At 46.0% G+C, this 17,832-nt stretch overlaps 1 protein-coding gene across 3 annotated transcripts in view; it reads right to left on the bottom strand.

The window, feature by feature from the left end:
* MVB12B (multivesicular body subunit 12B) overlaps positions 1 to 7,089 on the bottom strand; it is a 195,798-nt gene extending 188,709 nt beyond the window's left edge. Inside the window, exon 1 of one of the 3 annotated variants that reach the window (XM_043469576.1) lies at positions 6,773 to 7,089. In XM_043469576.1, the coding sequence (XP_043325511.1) occupies positions 6,773 to 6,847 (75 nt within the window). In that variant the 5' untranslated portion in view covers positions 6,848 to 7,089. Of the gene's footprint in view, positions 1 to 6,439; positions 6,619 to 6,772 lie in introns of those variants that run through there. The other 2 variants (XM_043469577.1, XM_043469578.1) reach the window with 2 other exon arrangements.
* Between the last annotated feature and the right edge of the window lie 10,743 nt (positions 7,090 to 17,832).

Genomic DNA, 17,832 nt, shown 5'->3' with positions numbered 1-17,832 from the left:
AAACTCTGGGTCATATCTCCCATTCACCCAAACCTTCCTCACTGCCCAGCCAGACAGATGCTGTCACTAAGAATCCTGATGTTGTCCAAGGACATGACCTTAGCACATGGGCACACATGCACACACACACACACACACACACACACACACACATAAAGAAACATGGTCTTGCCTCTCAGAAGGTTACAACACTTTCCCAAGCACAGCATTCATTGTTCAAAGGTATATGCCCATCATAGTACCTAGTCTATAGTGAATACTCAATAAATTTGCATCATCAATAAATAGACTATGGATAAATGGATGGACGGATGGGAGGATGGATAAATGAAGTCCCTGTCCTTCTCTCAGAACTGTCTGTGTTCCATTGGACTAAGGAGCATGTAAAGCAGCAGGAGCAATGGTGACAGTGCCCGCTGGGGTCACTGAGCCTGGTGCGGGACAAACGCCACAGCTCCAGGGCTGAGCCACCTGCCGACCAAGGGAGGTGGGACCCCGGTACTCTGGGCAGTTCCAGAAGTGGGTCTGCCTTAGATCCAGCGAGTGGGCTGGATGAGGACCTGGCAGGGGGCTCTGTGAAGACTCCCCGTGAGGTCTTTGTAAAAACTACAGCTACCCCCCAGGTTCTGCTCTGATTGGTCTGGGCTGGGGCAGAGACTGGACAATGCACTGCCCGGGTGCGGCAGCACTGTGCTGGGTGGCACAGCGACAGGTGAGTCATGGCCACCACCCCCGGGGCTGGAGGAGATGTCCTCAAAGAAAGGAACCGTAAATGAAGGGGACACCCCCTCCTGCTGGGGCAGGGGGTGGGGGTGCGCTCAAGGAGCTGGCCTTCCTGAAAGACAGAGGGTGCAGAGGACTGCGAGGAGTGCGGGTAGAAGACGAGGCAACAGCGGCAGCATGAACGGGCCAGACTGTCTGGGAAACTGTGAGTAGCAGAGGGGCTCTGAAATAAGCTTGTGAAATGCTTCAACAAACAAAACCGTTCAAAACCTGTCTGCACTTCTCTGCTTCTTCTAAGGTCTAAGTAATGATGAGGATCTACAGGAAGGAGCGCCCCAGTAGTCGGAAGGGAGATTCCCAAGCCTTGGGTTCCCATTTCCTCTCCTGAAGCTGAACACTTCTCAAGCCATCGCCACCTCCTGTGGACCCGGCAGGGCCTCTTTACGCTGTTAGCTCAGGGGAGGGCTGGGTGGTAAAGTAGAGGAATACAAAAGGTGTGGGCTTTGGACTCACAGGAACCAGGGCTTGAGCTGCAACTCTGACACAGCTGTGTGACCGCAGGCAGGCAAACTGAACTAGGCCTAAGTTTCCACTCCTATAAAACTGGAACAATGCATAATGTTTTCTTTACAGGGTTTTAAAGTATATAAAGAACTTGTAGAACTTCCATCAAAAGAAACAAAAGAATGGGAGAAAATATTTGCAGACCATATATATCTGATAAGAGGCTAAAAATCCAGGCTTCCTTGGTGGTCCAGTGGTTAAGAATCTGCCTTGCAATGCGCGCTTCCCTGACAGCTCAGTTGGTGAAGAATCTGACAGCAATGCAGGAAATCCTGGTTCAATTCCTGGATCGGGAAGATCCCCTGGAGAAGGGATAGGCTACCCACTCCAGTATTCTTGGGCTTCTCTTGTGGTTCAGCTGGTAAAGAATCCGCCTGCAATGCCAAGAGCCCTGGGTTTGATCCCTGGGTTGGGAAGATCCCCTGGAGGAGGGAAAGGCTACCCACTCCAGTATTCTGGCCTGGAGAATTCCATGGACTATACAGTCCATGGGGTTGCAAAGAGTTGGACATGACTGAGCAACTTTTACTTTCACTTTTCACTTTGCGATGTGGGGCATATGGGTTTGATCCCTGGTCTGGGAAGATCCCACATGCCAAGGGGCAACTAAGCCCATACATCACGATTATTGAGCCTGTGCTCTAGACCCTGTGCTCAGCAACAAGAGAAGCACCAAAGTGAGAAGTCCATACACTGAAACTGAAGAAAGTCTACATGCAGCAATGAAGACCCAGTGCAGCCAAAAATAAACGAAAGAAAAACAAACAAACAGAATATATGTGAGGTTAAAATCCAAGTCTATAAGGAACTCCTACAACAAAGCAATAACAAAAAGCAAATAACTTGATGAAAAAAAAGGGGGAAAGGACTTGAAAAGGCTTTTCTCCAAGGGAGATATACAGATGTCCAAAAAGCATCTGAAAAGATGTTCAGTGTCATTACTCATTAGGGAAATGCAAACCAAAACCACAGTGAGATATCATCTCAGACCCCTGAAGACAGTTACTGTGCTACGCTTAGTCACTTAGTCCGACTCTTTGCAACTCCATGAACTATAGCCCACCAGTCTCCTCTGTTCATGGGGATTCTCCACGTAAGAATACTGGAAGGGGTTGCCATGCCCTCCAAAATGGTTACTGGCAAAAACCAGAAAATTAGTATAGCTGAGGATGTGGAAAAATTGGAAACCTGGGGCACTCTTGGTGGAAAAGTAGATGCAGCAACTATGGAAAATGGTATGGTGATTCCTCAAAAAATTAAAAATAGAATGACTACATGATCTGGCAATTCCACTTCTGGATGTATACCCAAAAGAACTGGATACAGAGTATTGAAGAGATATTTGTTTATGTTCACAGCAGTATTATTCATGATAGCCAAAAGGTGGAAGTAACCCAAGTAACCACAGACAGATAAATGGATAAGTAAAATGGGGTCTTTACATACAATGGAGTACTATTGCTAAAAAGGAAGGAAATTCTGACACATGCTACAGTGTGGATGAACACTGAAGTTGTTATGCTAAGTGAAATAAGATAGTCACAAAAAGACAAATACTACATGATTCCGTTTATATGAGGTATGAGGTACTCAGAGTGGTCAAATTAATAGAAAGTGGAATGGTGGTTGCCAGATGCTGGAGGAGGAGAAAATGGGAGTTGCGTCATGAGCACAGATGGCACTTCAATGCAGGAGTTAGGAATACCAACTCTCCAAGTCGTCGGAAATCCGAATATACCTTATAGGTGGCCCTCCAAATGCATGGTCCCTCCCATACTGGGGGTTCAACTTACTGGGGAAGGTGTAGTACTGCAACAGTTATTAATGAAAAACTTCCATGTGTAAGTGGACCTGCGCAGTTCATATGCATGTTGTTCAAGGGTCAACTGTACAGAGTTTCAGTTTTGCAAAATGAAAAAGTTCTAGCCGTTAGTTGTACAACAACAGGAATGTACTTAATGCCACCAATGCATTAGGTAGCAAATTAGGATGGCAAATTTTATTTTGTGTGTTTCACCGTATTTTTAAAAAGCATCTGTAACTGTGGTCCTCAAATTTCAGTAAGCATTAAGTACAACCTAAGATTCTTATTCAACAGGCAGATTCTGGGGCCCCTTCCCCAGATATTCTGATTCAAAGTCTGGGTTTGAGGCCTTGGGATCTGCATTTCAATAAACATTCTAGGGATATTTAGCTCATTAAGAATTCATTTATTTCTCTCTCATAAAGGATCAAAGGATATTCTTTTGAACATTTTGCTGGGCCGATCAGTACCTGAAAAAAAAATCTGCGTGTGTAGAACAATCTCATAGCCACAGGCCCAACAAGATGGCCCTCCAGTTTTCAGGGGAGTCTGAGCAGCTACAAAACTCGAGTATGTGACCCCTGGGCTCTGGGCCCACAGGCCTCTCACATTTCAGCCTACACAAGCTCTGCATCTCGCCAGAAGTGTGTCGTGTAAACCAACGCTTGCCCACAGGATGTCCCCAGCAAAGAGGTAATGTCAAGCACACCCTGCCTCCCAAGCAGTGGGGGAGAAGAGATCTGAGGCAGGCAGCTCCACTGCAAACAGTGCAGACAACTCAGGGAAACCACAATTCCCAGTGGTGGCCCAGTGAGCAGGAGGCCAAGGAGAGCCAGTGGGGCCAGGCACCGCAGGCCATGGAGAGCCTCAGATCGAGCCAGGACAGCCTGCAGAGAAGCAGCTCATTCAGGGAACCCAGGCCTCCCCTCCCACAACCCAACGGGCAAACAAGACCCTGCTCACTCAGCCGCAGCCAACTAAACGCAGTGTTCGCAGCCCATCGCATCCAGCCATGCAGTCGTTTGTTATCTTCGTCGTCGTAACAGCACCTTTGACATTTCCCATGCTTGACTCCAGCACCATCATTGCTTTTCCGTGTGGCAAGGACGCCGCGCTCTGAGCACGAGGCATGGAGCACTTTCAACCTGCCATGGCAGCAGGGCCCAGGATGCTTGGATTCAGATGCCCCGCCCCCAGCCCCCACTCACCCCTTCCAAGGCCCTGAGAGCAGATCACAATGTGCTCACGTGGTCCTGTGGTTTTGTAAAATGTACGGCAAGATATTCTTGCATTGTTTTTCTTCCAGCCCCTCCCACCCACAACAAATTGTCAAAATGGCAGACCCACAAAACTAGGGTCTTAGACCCCTAGTTAACTGACTAGGGGTTAGGGTTAGATCCCACTTAAATTTAGTGAGGATCCCCCCACCCCCTCCACAGTGTCGCACACATTCACATACCTTAGCTCGTTCAGCCTTACAGGGCAGGTTTTACATTTAGGTCTCTTTAATAAATAAGCAAATGGCGATTCTGAAAGGTCCCAGGAGGTTCCATGACTAGCCTAGGGTTACCTAGGTTCCAGGAGATATCCCCAGATTCCAAGTCCAGTGTTCTTTCTACTCCCATCCTTTCCTGCTGCTGCTGCTGCTAAATCGCTTCATTCGTATCCGACTCTCTGCAACCCCATAGACGACAGCCCACCAGGATCCCCCGTCCCTGGGAGTCTCCAGGCAAGAACACTGGAGTGGGCTGCCATTGCTTTCTCCAATGCGTCAAAGTGAAAAGTGAAAGTGAAGTCACTCAGTCGTGTCTGACTCTTAGCGACCCCATGGATCACAGCCTACCAGGCTCCTCCATCCATGGGATTTTCCAGGCAAGAGTCCTGGAGTGGGGTGCCATTGCCTTCTGTGCCCATCCTTTCCTAGTGGCCCTCAATAACAACCACTAACAGAGAAGCACACTAAACATATTGAAGCTACTCTTCTGATTAACCAGTTAACAAACCCTGAATACTAACCACTAATTTTTACTGACCACTTGCCCTGTGGCAGGCACAGAGCTGAGCACTTCTGTTACATTTCTCTTACTTCTTACTATAATCCTATGAGATACATACTATCATGAGCCTCACTCTACAGATGAGGAAACTGAGGCTCAGAAAAGTTCACTAATTTGAGTAAGAACACACAATAAGGAGAGCCAAGGCATAAGCTGAGGTCTAATTCTGACGTCCTTGCATTTAATCATGGTGTACTCTTCCATCTAGAAATGGGGGAAAAGCTCACCAGTGGAAAGGAGGCAAAGCAGAGAAATGCCTTTAGGGTAAATCAGGAGTCTGGCCTAAAAGCTAGAAGGAAGGAATGAAAAATGCGGATTAGAGAAGGTGATTCTGGGCTCAAGTGAACCAGTAATTGCTATGTCAACTGCTTTGCACAGGTCTTGGTGCCCAGGTCCCAGAAGAGGCCCCGTCTCTCAGAGGCCCCATTTAAATATTCTATGCAAGGCACAACATCTTGAAATAGCCAGTTCAATTTCCCGCAAGCAAGAAAGGTGTCACCTGTGTCCTGTGCTAACTTTCTGAGTACACTGAGTTTTTGAGTTAGTCTAGGCTTCCACTGAGCTCATCTCCTAACTTTTCTAAGGTTTTTCTGGTGCAGCTGACATGATTTTCTTGCCCTGTTAAAATGAGATGAGATCCAGCCAGCTGTCCAGAAATGTACAATGAGATTATATTGAGAAGGAACCACCAGAGACAAAGGCCTCTAAAGAGATTCCAGCTTGCTGTCTGCTTGTGGCAGAAAACTGAGCGAGGGCTGGTTCATGGGTGGGGGCAGGGAGCAGAGAAGGGGCAACAGCCATTCCCTTTTTGCCCTCCAGTGGGCCTTCCTCTGGGCCAGGCTGAAGAGGCTGTGGAGGGGTAGAGAATACAAGAATCATTTTTAATGGTTGGGAAAGGCTGATGATCTAGAAAGAGTTGTGTGTTGGTAACAAAGAGGACAAAGATGCTCATGGGTCTGCCTTCTTCACTTGGTCCCTGCCCCTGAGCCTCACTTGCACTGGAGTCCCCATGCCATGACCATCAACAGGCTCACCACCCTTCAAGGATGGTACTCTGGGTCCTGGGTGCCTCGACCAGCACGTCACCCTGCAGACAGGTGCCCTGGAGTTTGGCTGTCCTCTCTGCTCTGCTCAGGTCACAGATGAAGCCGCAGATCATGCCCGAGGCTCAGGTGCAATCTGCTTGGCACCCACGTGACCATAGAGAGTGGACCCCGGGCCCCGCCAGTGAAACGACGGTCCAGGTCTGTGCAGGTGGCCGCCGCGCCCCGGCACATGTGGCCCGCCTCACCTTTCACCGGACGGACGTGGCTCTCGGCGACCTCACCTGCCCCGGCCCAGGGGGTCGCTGCTCGCCCCCGGGTCCCCGCGCTATCCTCCCGCCTACCGGCGGCAAGGCCAAGCCAGGACGCGAAGCCGCGGCGCGCGCAGGGCCGAGCAGAGGCCGCCGGGCCTGTCCCCGCGGCTGGCCGGGCACGGAGCCCGAAAGGCCTCGGCGCAGCCCGGCTCCGCCCGCCCGCCCGCCCCTCGGCCCGGGTTCCGCGCCCGCCCGCCCGTCCCCCGGAGGAGCAGGGCCGGCTCGGCCGAGCCTCCGCGGCGCCCGGCCCGCCCGCCCTCACTTAACTGTTCCCCGCTGGGGCGGCGGCGGCTGCGGCGGTGGCGGGTCCCGGCTCCGTCTCACGCAGAAGCAGCTTCTCATCGCCCGGGCGGCGCGGAAGGGGCCGGGCCCGGGGCCCAGGTGGCGGGGCCGGCAGCTCGAGCGCGAGCCTCACCGGGGAGCGGCGGCGGCGGCGGCGGCGGCGGCAGGGGCGGGGCGCGGCCTGGCGGCGGCAGCGGCGACAACGGCGGCTGCGGCTCCCTCCGCGGGCCGCGGCGGCAGGCCGGGCTCCGGGCCTCCCGGCTCTGGCTCTGGCTCCGGGGGAGGCGCCGGGCGCCTGAGGCTGGCTCGGGCGGGAGGAGGGAGCGGGAGCCTTCGCGTCCGGAGCCCGCGCCGCCGCCCGGTCGGCACCCCGCCTCCCCCGCCGGCCTCCCCCACGGCCTGGCCCGTTAGCCCGGGGAGGGCCCTGGCGCCGCCGACCCGGCCTCTCAAAGAGTCCGCAGCGGCCCCCCGGCGCGGCCCAGACCCCAGGGAGCCCCGGGCCTCTTGGAGCCTGGGCCCCGATTTCCCCCTCCCCCAAGCTGGTCTTTTCCAGGGACCCGCAGTCCCCTCTGCTCTCCTAGGCCTCACTATAACACTATACCCTACACCAGTCCTTACATCCCTGGAAGCCCCCGGGCCTCTTGGAACCTGAGATAAACGTTACACACCCACACGCACCCCGCACACACCCACATGCCTCTTGCAGGGACAGGGACACACACACACACACCCCTCTTGCAGGGACACCCAGCCCTCCTACACACACACACACACACACACACACACACACACACACACACACCCCTCTTGCAGGGACACCCAGCCCTCCCACACACACACACACACACACACACACACACACACACACACCCCTCTTGCAGGGACACCCAGCCCTCCTACACACACACACACACACACACCCCCTCTTGCAGGGACACCCAGCCCTCCTACACACACACACACACACACACACACACCTTGCAGGGACACCCAGCCCTCCTACACACACACACACACACACACACACACATACACACACCCTTGCAGGGACACCCAGCCCTCCTATGCTTTTCCGGAAGCCCCCAGGCCTCTTGGAACCTGGGATAAACGTTACACACCCACACGCACCCCACACACACTCACATGCCTCTTGCAGGGACAGGGACACACACACACACCCCACACACCCACACACCTCTTGCAGGGACGCCCAGCCTCTTGGAATCTGGGATAAACGTTACACACCCCACACACACCCACACACCTCTTGCAGAGACAGGGACACACACAGGACACACACACACACACACACACACAGGACACACACACACACACACACAGGACACACACACACACACACACACACCCCTCTTGCAGGGACACTCAGCCCTCCTATGCTTTACGGGACCCCAGACCAATCTTTCAGCTCAGCTCACTCCGGTTCAGGAGACCCCACTGCCCAGCTGACCCAACACAAACTTAGCCTGGCCGCAGTCCCCAGTGCCAATACAGGCCTCTCAAACTGACCCCAAATTCCTAGCAATATCTGTCTCCCTCTTATGCTACCCCACAGAGGACCAGAGCAAGGACTGTGAAGCTAGCTTAGGGGAAGTATCTGAAAGTTTAAGCTGACCTATGGCCCTACAGTACTTGGGAAAAGGTACAAACCAGAAGATAAAATGGAACTGGATGAGGAGAAGGATCCAGAGCTTGGCCTTCAGCTAGAGTGGCTAGTTGGTGGTGCCAGCTCTGCACCCTTAACCAAAAATGCCCTGCACAGCCCCAGCAAGGCACTCTGAGGCAGTGCCAGCATGCTGTTTGTTAGAGGTGAGGACCGTGCAGGACTGATTAGTACCAATTTGCTAATGTCTCAAGTCTTAATTTCCACACATTCTAGGCTTTTCTAAAATAGCTGTTTGATCCTTTAAAAAAAAAAAAAAAAAAGAAAAAGGTGTTCGGAAGAACTGATTGTTGAGGGAAATGTCCTATGGGGAAGCCTTCCTAGTGTGTGCATTCTAAGCATTTTTATCACTCAGAAATGCCACTGGTTCAGATGGTTTTACAGGAAAGTTCTAGCAAACCATTAAGGGACAAATAATCTCTATGTTATTTAAACTGTTACACAGAAGAAAAAAGTTTCCCATTTCACTTCTCAAGTTTAGCATAACTGATACCAAAACTGACAGAGATAATACCAAAAAGGAGAATTACAGGCTAGTTTCAGAACACTAGTCCCCAGAGAATTTAATACATGTTTTTTTGAAAAGGAGGTTCTGCAGTCAAATAACTTGAGAAAGTGCTGCATGCCACATACAGTCTACCTTTTAAAGTATCACAGTAAGTATTATTAAGGTCTCTGTGATCTCCAAGAGTAAAGAAACCTGGTATTTCCCAAACTCATCTGAGCCAGGACCACCTTTTCAAAGTTCACCAATTAATCTCTAACCTGTGAATCATTCCTCTTATAGATAGACCAATCTGCTTAAGTATATAGTAGTTGCAAAACTACTAAATAAAATTTTAGCAATCTGAATCCAGCTTGTTCTAAAACAACTCAAAATCCACCATAATCTGGCAAGATTTATCCCAAAAGTACAAGGATGATTCAACATTAGTGACTGTAAATTCATTTCATTGGTAAGAAAAATAAATCACAGGATATTATCAACAGAAGAGACACTTTTAAAATATTTGATAAATTCAACACCAATAGCTTATAATTTTCTTTAAAAAAAAAAACCCTTAATAAACTAGGAAGAATATTTAAGCTTCTTAACATGACAAAGTTTACTTATCAGAAGTCACCCATAAACATATTTAATGGTGAAACGGCATTCTCATTTTAGTCAGAAACAAAACAAGAATGCCTACTATAATTGCTGCAAACCAAAGCCAATACAATAAGAAAAATTAGAAATATAAATAATGGGAAAAGACAAACTTGTCATTATTTGTTCATGATGTCAATACATACCTAAACATAAAAATTGAAGGGAATCAACTAAAAAGCTTAGAGACTTTAGTAAAGTGCCTAGTTATAAGATAAAAACCAAAACCAATGGTTTTCCTAAATGCTAAAGGAAAAGGCTTCTTTTCATAAAGAGAAACTTCCATTAGAGAAAGACTCATGGCCTCTCTCTGGAAAAGGTCAATTTTTATTCCAATCCCAAAGAAAGGCAATGCCAAAGAATGTTCAGACTACCACACAATTGCATTCATCTCACACACTAGCAAAGTAATGCTCAAAATTCTCCAAGCCAGGCTTCAACAGTATGTGAACTGTGAAGTTCCAGATGTTCAAGCTGGATTTAGAAAAGGCAGAGGAACCAGAGATCAAATTGACAAAATCCACTTTTGGATGTTGAGATCATTGAGAAAGCAAGAGTGTTCCAGAAAAATATCTACTTCTGCTTTATTGACTACACCAAAGCCTTTGACTGTGTAGATCATAACAAACTGTGGAAAATTCTTAAAGAGATGGGAATACCAGAACACCTTACCTGCCTCCTGAGAAATCTGTATGCAGGTCAAGAAGCAACAGTTAGAACTAGACATGGAACAACAGACTGGTTCTAAATCAGCAAAGGAGTACATCAAGGCTGTATATGATCACCCTGCTTATTTAACTTATATGCAGAGTACATCATGCAAAATGTTGGGCTGGATGAAGCACAAGTTGGAATCAAGATTGCAGGGCGAAATATCAATAACCTCAGATATACAGATGATATCACCCTTATGACAGAAAGCGAAGAACTAAAGAGCCTCTTGGTGAAAGTGAAAGAGGTGAGTGAAAAAGTTGGCTTAAAACTCATCATTCAGATAAGTAAGATCATGGAATCTGGTCCCATCACTTCATGGCAAATAGATGGGAAACAATGGAAATAGTGACAGACTTTATTTTGGGGGGCTCCAAAATCACTGTAGATGGTGACTGTAGCCATGAAATTAAAAGATGCTTGCTCCTTGGAAGAATAGTTACGATCACCCTAGACAGCATATTAAAAAGCAGAGACATTACTTTGCCAACAAAGGTCTGTCTAGTCAAAGCTGTGGTTTTTCCAGTAGTCATGTATGGATGTGAGAGTTGGACATAAAGAAAGCTGAGTGCTGGAGAATTGATGCTTTTGAACTGTGGTGTTGGAGAAGACTCTTAAGAGTCCCTTGGACTGCAAGGAGATCCAACCAGTCCATCCTAAAGGAGATCAGTCTTGGGTGTTTATTGGAAGGACTGATACTAAAGCTGAAACTCCAATACTTTGGCCACCTGATGCAAAGAACTGACTCATTTGAAAAGACCCTGATGCTGGGCAGGATTGAAGGCAGGAGGAGAAGGGATGACTGAGGATGAGATGGTTGGATGGCATCACCAATTTGATGGACATGAGTTTGAGCAGGCTCTGGGCGTTGGTGATGGACAGGGAAGCCTGGCATGCTGCAGTCAGGGGTCGCAAAGAGTCGGACACGACTGAGCCACTGAACTGAACTGAACATGGCCTCTCTCCACCCTAGAGGAAGCCTGACTAGTGAATTTGGGAGAAGGAAGTGGACAAGAATAGATGCTTACGAGTTCTCTTTTTGGATTTGGCTGACTGCAGAAAGCAAATATTTTCATGTGCTCTCCACCATGTGGTAAGTGGACTATTTCCAGAACTACCTCTTTCTATAGAGGTAAATCTATCCATTTCAGGAGGAAATACAGCAAGCCCACTCGGCTCAGGTCAAAAGCTACATTTTCCAGTCAAGTTTATCAGTAATGAATATAGTATTTTTATCTCCTATGCCTCAGTTTCTTCCAAATTCAGAAAAGGAAGAAAGGTATTACTTATAGGATCCCCTAAACACAACACTAAATAACGGTGATTTCCATTTATAAAGTATGCCTTTTTAAAAAGATATTCCATTAGCAATGAATACTATGAAATACCTGGCATACCTTAACAAGAAGTGTCAAGGCCCATAAGAAAGAAAACTATAAAACCTACTGAAAGACCTAAAAATAAGTTCTTAGGTAACAGAAAAACATAACAAATCCCTGAGCAGGAAGTCTCAATATTGCAAAGATGACATATTTTCTGAATTCAACTTATATATTTAGTGTAATTCAAATCAAAGAACCAATGTGATTTTGGGGGTAGGGTGCAATGGAACATAGCAAAATTATTTTAAAACTAATCTTGATAAATATGGAAAAATGTCTATGAAATTTTAAAAATAATAATTTTAAATTATTATTATAATAACATTATTAATGAATATAAAATATAAAGTAAACTTCATAGAGCAGTAATAATACTGTTCTAACATATTAAAATATAATGTAAAACTTCAGTACGTAAAATTGTGGGCCACTAGTACAAGTTCGGCTTCCCTGATGGCTCAGTTGGTAATGAATCCACCTGCAATGCCTGCTTATAAATGTGTTGTTTCTATCCACTGATCTATTTCCATATTTTTAATATTCCACTCCAAATCATATTATCTTGCTTAGACCACTTCAATGAACTTTTTACTGATCTGGCTTTGACTCCATCCAAACAAAGGAAAATAGCAACCAGAGTGATCATTAAATAATAATAACAATAAAATATAACAAGTCACTCCCTCTCTTAAATCTCTCCAGTGAGTTTCCATAAAATAAATTCAAATACTTCAACATGACCTACATGATCTCATCTGGTCTAGACCTTGCCTCCCCTTCATATCCTTCTCAGCTGTTCTAGTCACATCCATTGCCTTTTAGATCCTTAAACATCAAAGTTCTTTCTTCCCTGGGGGATTTCACCTGGAGCACTCCTCCTAGGCTCTTCTCATCCTTAAACTCTGAGCTTAAATGTCACCTCCTTGGAGGCCTTCACTGGTCATCTATTTAAGTTAGGTCCCCAGTGTTTTCATACCATATCAGTTCATTTCCTGCTTATCACTTATCACAATTTGTAACTATTTACTAGTTGTTTGGATTTCCCTTGTGGCTCAGTGGTAAAGACTCCACCTGCCAATTCAGGAGACACAGGTTTAATCTTTGGGTCAGGAAGATCGCCTAGAGGAAGAAATGGCAACCCACTCCAGTATTCTTGCCTGGGAAATCCCATGGACAGAGGGGCCTGATGGGTTATAGTCCATGTGGTCGCAAAGAGTCAGACATGACTTAGCAACTAAACAACAACTCTGTTTACTTATTCAACTGTCAGTCTCCCCCCAGACTAAAAACCCCACCGAAGTACCTGTTCATCAAGCATAAATGTGCCATATATACTAGCCTTTCAATAAACGTTTAATAGATAGATATATCAACATTTACTATGTGCATACCCTTTGTCCATATCTAATAATGCATGTTCAAGGATAATTGTTTCAGCATTGCTTATAATGAGAAAATATTGGATACATCCTAAATGTGTAGCAATAGAAGATTAAATTGTTAAAAAAAAAAAAAAAGCAGTACTGACAGAAATAAGCCATGGTATTTTGTTAATAAAAAAAAGCAGGTTATAAAACAGAATGCATTTATTCTATGAGTCCATTAATTTTATATGTATTTGTGATTACTTATATGTACTAATACATGCAAACAATACTTAGAAGAATCTCTCCCAAACTTTAACAGTGTCTGAATCTGGAGCAAGAACAGAGACTTTCCTCTTCTGTTTTATTGTGTCTGCAGATCATCCTTGGCAGTTCCCTGGTAGTCCAGTGGTTTGGATTCCACGCTTTCATTGCTGTGGGCAATGGTTCAATCCCTGGTCAAGGAACTAAGATCCCACAAGCTGGGCAGCAAAACAAACAAACAAATACAGATTTCTTTGTCTTATGATGGGGTACATCATAAAACACCCTGATAAATCCATCATAAGTTGAGGAACTTCCCTGGTGGTCCAGAGGCTAAGACTCCATACTCCCAATGCAGGCGGTCTGGGTTCTATCCCTGGTTAAAGAACTAGATCCTACATTCCACAACTAAGAGTTTGCAAGCTTAAGCTAAAAAACCTGAGTGCCACAACAAAGATCGAAGATCCCGTGTACCACCGCTAAGACCTAGCACGGTCAAATAGGTAAATATTTTTTTAAAATAAAAAAAAATTTAAAAATCCATAAGCTGAAAATATCATAAGTCAAAAATGCATTTAATATTTCACCGAACATCAAAACTTAACCCAGCCTACCTTAAAGTGCTCAGAACACTTCCATTAGCCTATAATTGGGCAAAATCATTTAACACAAAGCCCATTTTATTTAAAAAAAAACTGTTGAATAGCTCATGTAAATTACTGAACACTGTACGGAAAGTGAAAAACAGAACTATTGTATGATTATAGAATGTCTGTAAGTGTATTAGTTGTTTACCCTTGTGATCCAGTAGCTGATGGAGTGGGGGTTCACTGCCACTGGGAGTGGCATCACAAGGGAGTATCACAAGGGAGTATCCTACTACAAGGATACTCCTTCATCACAAGGGAGTATCCTACCACACGTCGCTAGCCTGGAACAAGAGCAAAATTTGAAATCTTAAGTATGGTTTTTACTGAATGACTATATGAGTGTGTGCTCAGTTGTGACTGACTCTTGGTGACCCCATAGACTGTAGCCCACCAGATTCCTCTGTCCATGGAATTTTCCAGGCCAGAACACTGAAGTGGGTTGCCATTTCCTACTCCAGAGGATCTTCCCAACCCAGGGATCGAACCCGCATTTCCTGCTTCTCCTACATTGGCAGGCATATTTTTTACCTGGGAAGCCCACAGTTTCTACTGAATGAGGATCGCTTTTGCATCACCATAAAGTTGAAAAATTGTTAAGCTGAACCATAAGTCAAGGAACATCTGTATGTCTATATTTTAGCATATTTAGGAATCTGGGTGCAAAAAATAGAATACCCAACCAACAGGAGCTTGAATAATAAGCATTTATTCTTACTGGCCAGGAGTATCTACCTCCAGTCTTCTTGTTACAGGAAAATAAAGACAATAAGAATCCATGTCCTAGACTTCCCTGGTGGCCCAGTGATTAAGAATGCACTTGCCAATGCCAGGGACATGAGTTCAATCCCCGGTCTGGGAAGATTCCAAATGCTACAGGGCAACTAAGCCCATGTGCCACAACTACTGAGCCTACACTGTAGAGCCTGCAACAAGGGAAGCCTTTGCAATAGGAAGCCCGTGAGTTGCAACGAAGAGTAACTCCCACTCGCGGCAACTAGAGAAAGCCCTTGCATAGCAACAAAGACCCAGCACAGCTAAAAATTAAAAAAAGAAAAAAAAGAATACATGTCCTTCCATGCTTTGTTGATCTCCTCAAGTGGTTGTCTTTTACACTCATGTTTGTTGCCTCATGGGCACAAAGTGGCTCCTCCAGCCTCAGGTGTTGTGGCCTCTTCTTTCATGGCAGGATGGGGGATGGGGTGAATAGCAAAATCTTTCCCAGAAACTCCCTAGCAGATCTGCTGTGATCCAAAGGATCAGAAATGGGTCACTTGGCTATTCCTAACTGTAAAGGAAGCTAGGGAACTGGTTTTGTCAGTCACTGAGGCTGCCCATTTTGCCTGGCCAATAAAAATCACTTTTCCCTTGGCAAACAGTATGGAGATTCCTCAGAAAATTAAAAAGAGAGCTACACATAATCCCATTTCTGGACAGATATCCAAAAGACATGAAAGCAAGTTCTCAAAGAGGTTATCTGCACTCCCATGTTCATTGCAGCATTATCCACAAGAGCCAGGACGTGGGAAAAGCCTAAGTGCCTGTGATGGACAAATGGGTAAAGAAAGTATGAGATCGATATAGACATAGATATGTAAAATGGAATATTATTCAGCCATAAAATGAAGGAAATCCTACCATCTGTGACAACATGGATGAAACTTGAGGATATCATGCTCAATGAAGTAAGTCAGACAGAGAAGGACAGGTATTGTCTGAGCTCACTTATAGGTGGAATAGAAAAAGACATTTCGTAGAAACAGAGAGTGGATTGGTGGTTGCCAGGGGCAGGGTGGGAGGATTTAAACTTTCAGTTGTAAGATGAGTAAGTACTAGGCATCTAATGTATAGAATGGCAACCACAGTTAACCATACTGTTTTATATACTAGAAAGATGCTAAGAGGGTAGACCTCGTAAGTTCTCATGTCACACACACAAAATGATATAAGGTGATGGATGTGCTGTTGTGGTAATTGTGGTAATCCCTGCACAATATATACATCCATCAAATTATCATGTTCGGTTGGATGGCATCACTGATTCAATGGACATGAGTTTGAGCAAACGCCAAGAGACAGTGAAGGACAGGGAAGCCTGGTGTGCTACAGTCCATGGGGTTACAAAGAGTTGGACATGACTTAGTGGCTGAACAACAACAAAAGCTGAGGAAAAAATAAAATAAAAATAATCACTGTTTCCTTATTAGGGAGGAAGGCCATTAAGATTTTTTTTAATTTTAATAATGAACATATATAACTTTTATTGTCAGGGGAAACAACATGGTCAGTGTATTTCAGATGTGATGAGATCCCTAAGAGTGGTCAATATCACAAAAAAGTATTCATTCTGAGAGAGCTGAGCAGAGTACTGGGCACAGCTTGGCAGTATCTGCTTGCCAGCCAAGCCCGTGGAGGTCGGAGACCAAGTAGCCAGCATCCTGAACCTGAGATCACCACCGATCACTTTTATCCTTTTTGGCCCTCCTTAAGTGTTCTCTCAGTTAATGAATACATCATTGCTCCTAAGGCTGTTCTCTGGTATGGGTCCCTAGGAACTAGAATGGATCGATTCTGCCTTGAGGGAGGGAGGGTAACCTCTCGTCAGTTACCAGTCTCGCTAGCTAAACAGACCTCTCCCCTGATCTGCACAGTGTTTAATCTGATCGGCGCTCTCAGATTGAACCCAGATGCTTGCGGGAGCAGAAGACAGGCAGGTGGGAGAAACACATTTGTGGGACAGGTGTATAAACGTGGCTGGCTCTCTCTCACAAGAGTTTAACTGGAAGGATGTGAAAAACAAACATGGCATAACCACAAACGGTGCTGTTGAAACTAAGAAACCATAACCACGTGCAGAACTGCTTTCATTACACTAGAGACACCACATCATGACAGATCCAAAGTGTGAGTCTTTCAATACCCTCCCTGATCAAGAGGAGCCCGACCTGGAGCACCGGAACACAGAAGGCAATGAAGAAAAGCCACTTCCTTTTCTTTTGACTGTAACCTTTACGAGAGCGGGTACCTCAAGGATATTGTCTCTCTCTTCACTATTCCAGGGCACAGTATGTACTCAACAAATATTTCTTGAATGGATAAGGTCAGTTTTCGATAGCAGTTATAAATCATGCCAATTTCCATTCACAGGGCATTTCCTTTGTGCCAGGCATGGGGCTAGGTACTTCTGCAGAAATTATTTCACTCCATACCAATATCGAGGCTGTGAACCAGGAACTGGGCTCTGCGTGTTAAAGCTGTGGAAACTGGGGCTTCCTAAGTCACACTGCAGTGAGTAGGAGGGTTGGAAGCCAAACTCCAAATCAAATGCTTGTAACTTTACTGTACAAAACTCTCCAACAGGATTCCTAGAGCCCTGGAGAACATTCTGATGGACAGAGCCCTGCTACTCTATAAATAATGGTTGTTCCTTCAATCCCTCACTGGAAGTCCTGGCCAGCTTCTGGACTTAGAGAGATTGAACAGAGGCAGTGTTGCCCTTGAAATGCTCAGTCTGGAGAGGATTTGGTTACTGCTGGTCAGCAACCATTTGGCCCTCGGTAACAGAAATGCACTAAAGCCAGCCTCGGCAAAAAAGAGAAGTCATGGAACAAATGGGGATTCTCAAGGCTGCAGTCACAAGGCAGGCAATTCCAGAGATATGTTTCCTCCTGTTACTCCTTCTTCCTGTGTCTGCCTCTCATCTTTTCTCTCCTCCCTGTTCAGTCTAATGGGGCTGCTGTGATGTTACCATATAGCCTGTGTATATTACATTATATTAGATTGCTGGGAGAAATATCAATAACCTCAGATATACAGATGACACCAACCTTATGGCAGAAAGTGAAGAGG

The sequence above is a fragment of the Cervus canadensis genome, chromosome 5 (genome assembly GCF_019320065.1).
Source record: "Cervus canadensis isolate Bull #8, Minnesota chromosome 5, ASM1932006v1, whole genome shotgun sequence".
In the NCBI taxonomy this organism is placed as follows: domain Eukaryota; kingdom Metazoa; phylum Chordata; class Mammalia; order Artiodactyla; family Cervidae; genus Cervus; species Cervus canadensis.
This window is presented reverse-complemented; position numbering and strand designations above follow the sequence as displayed.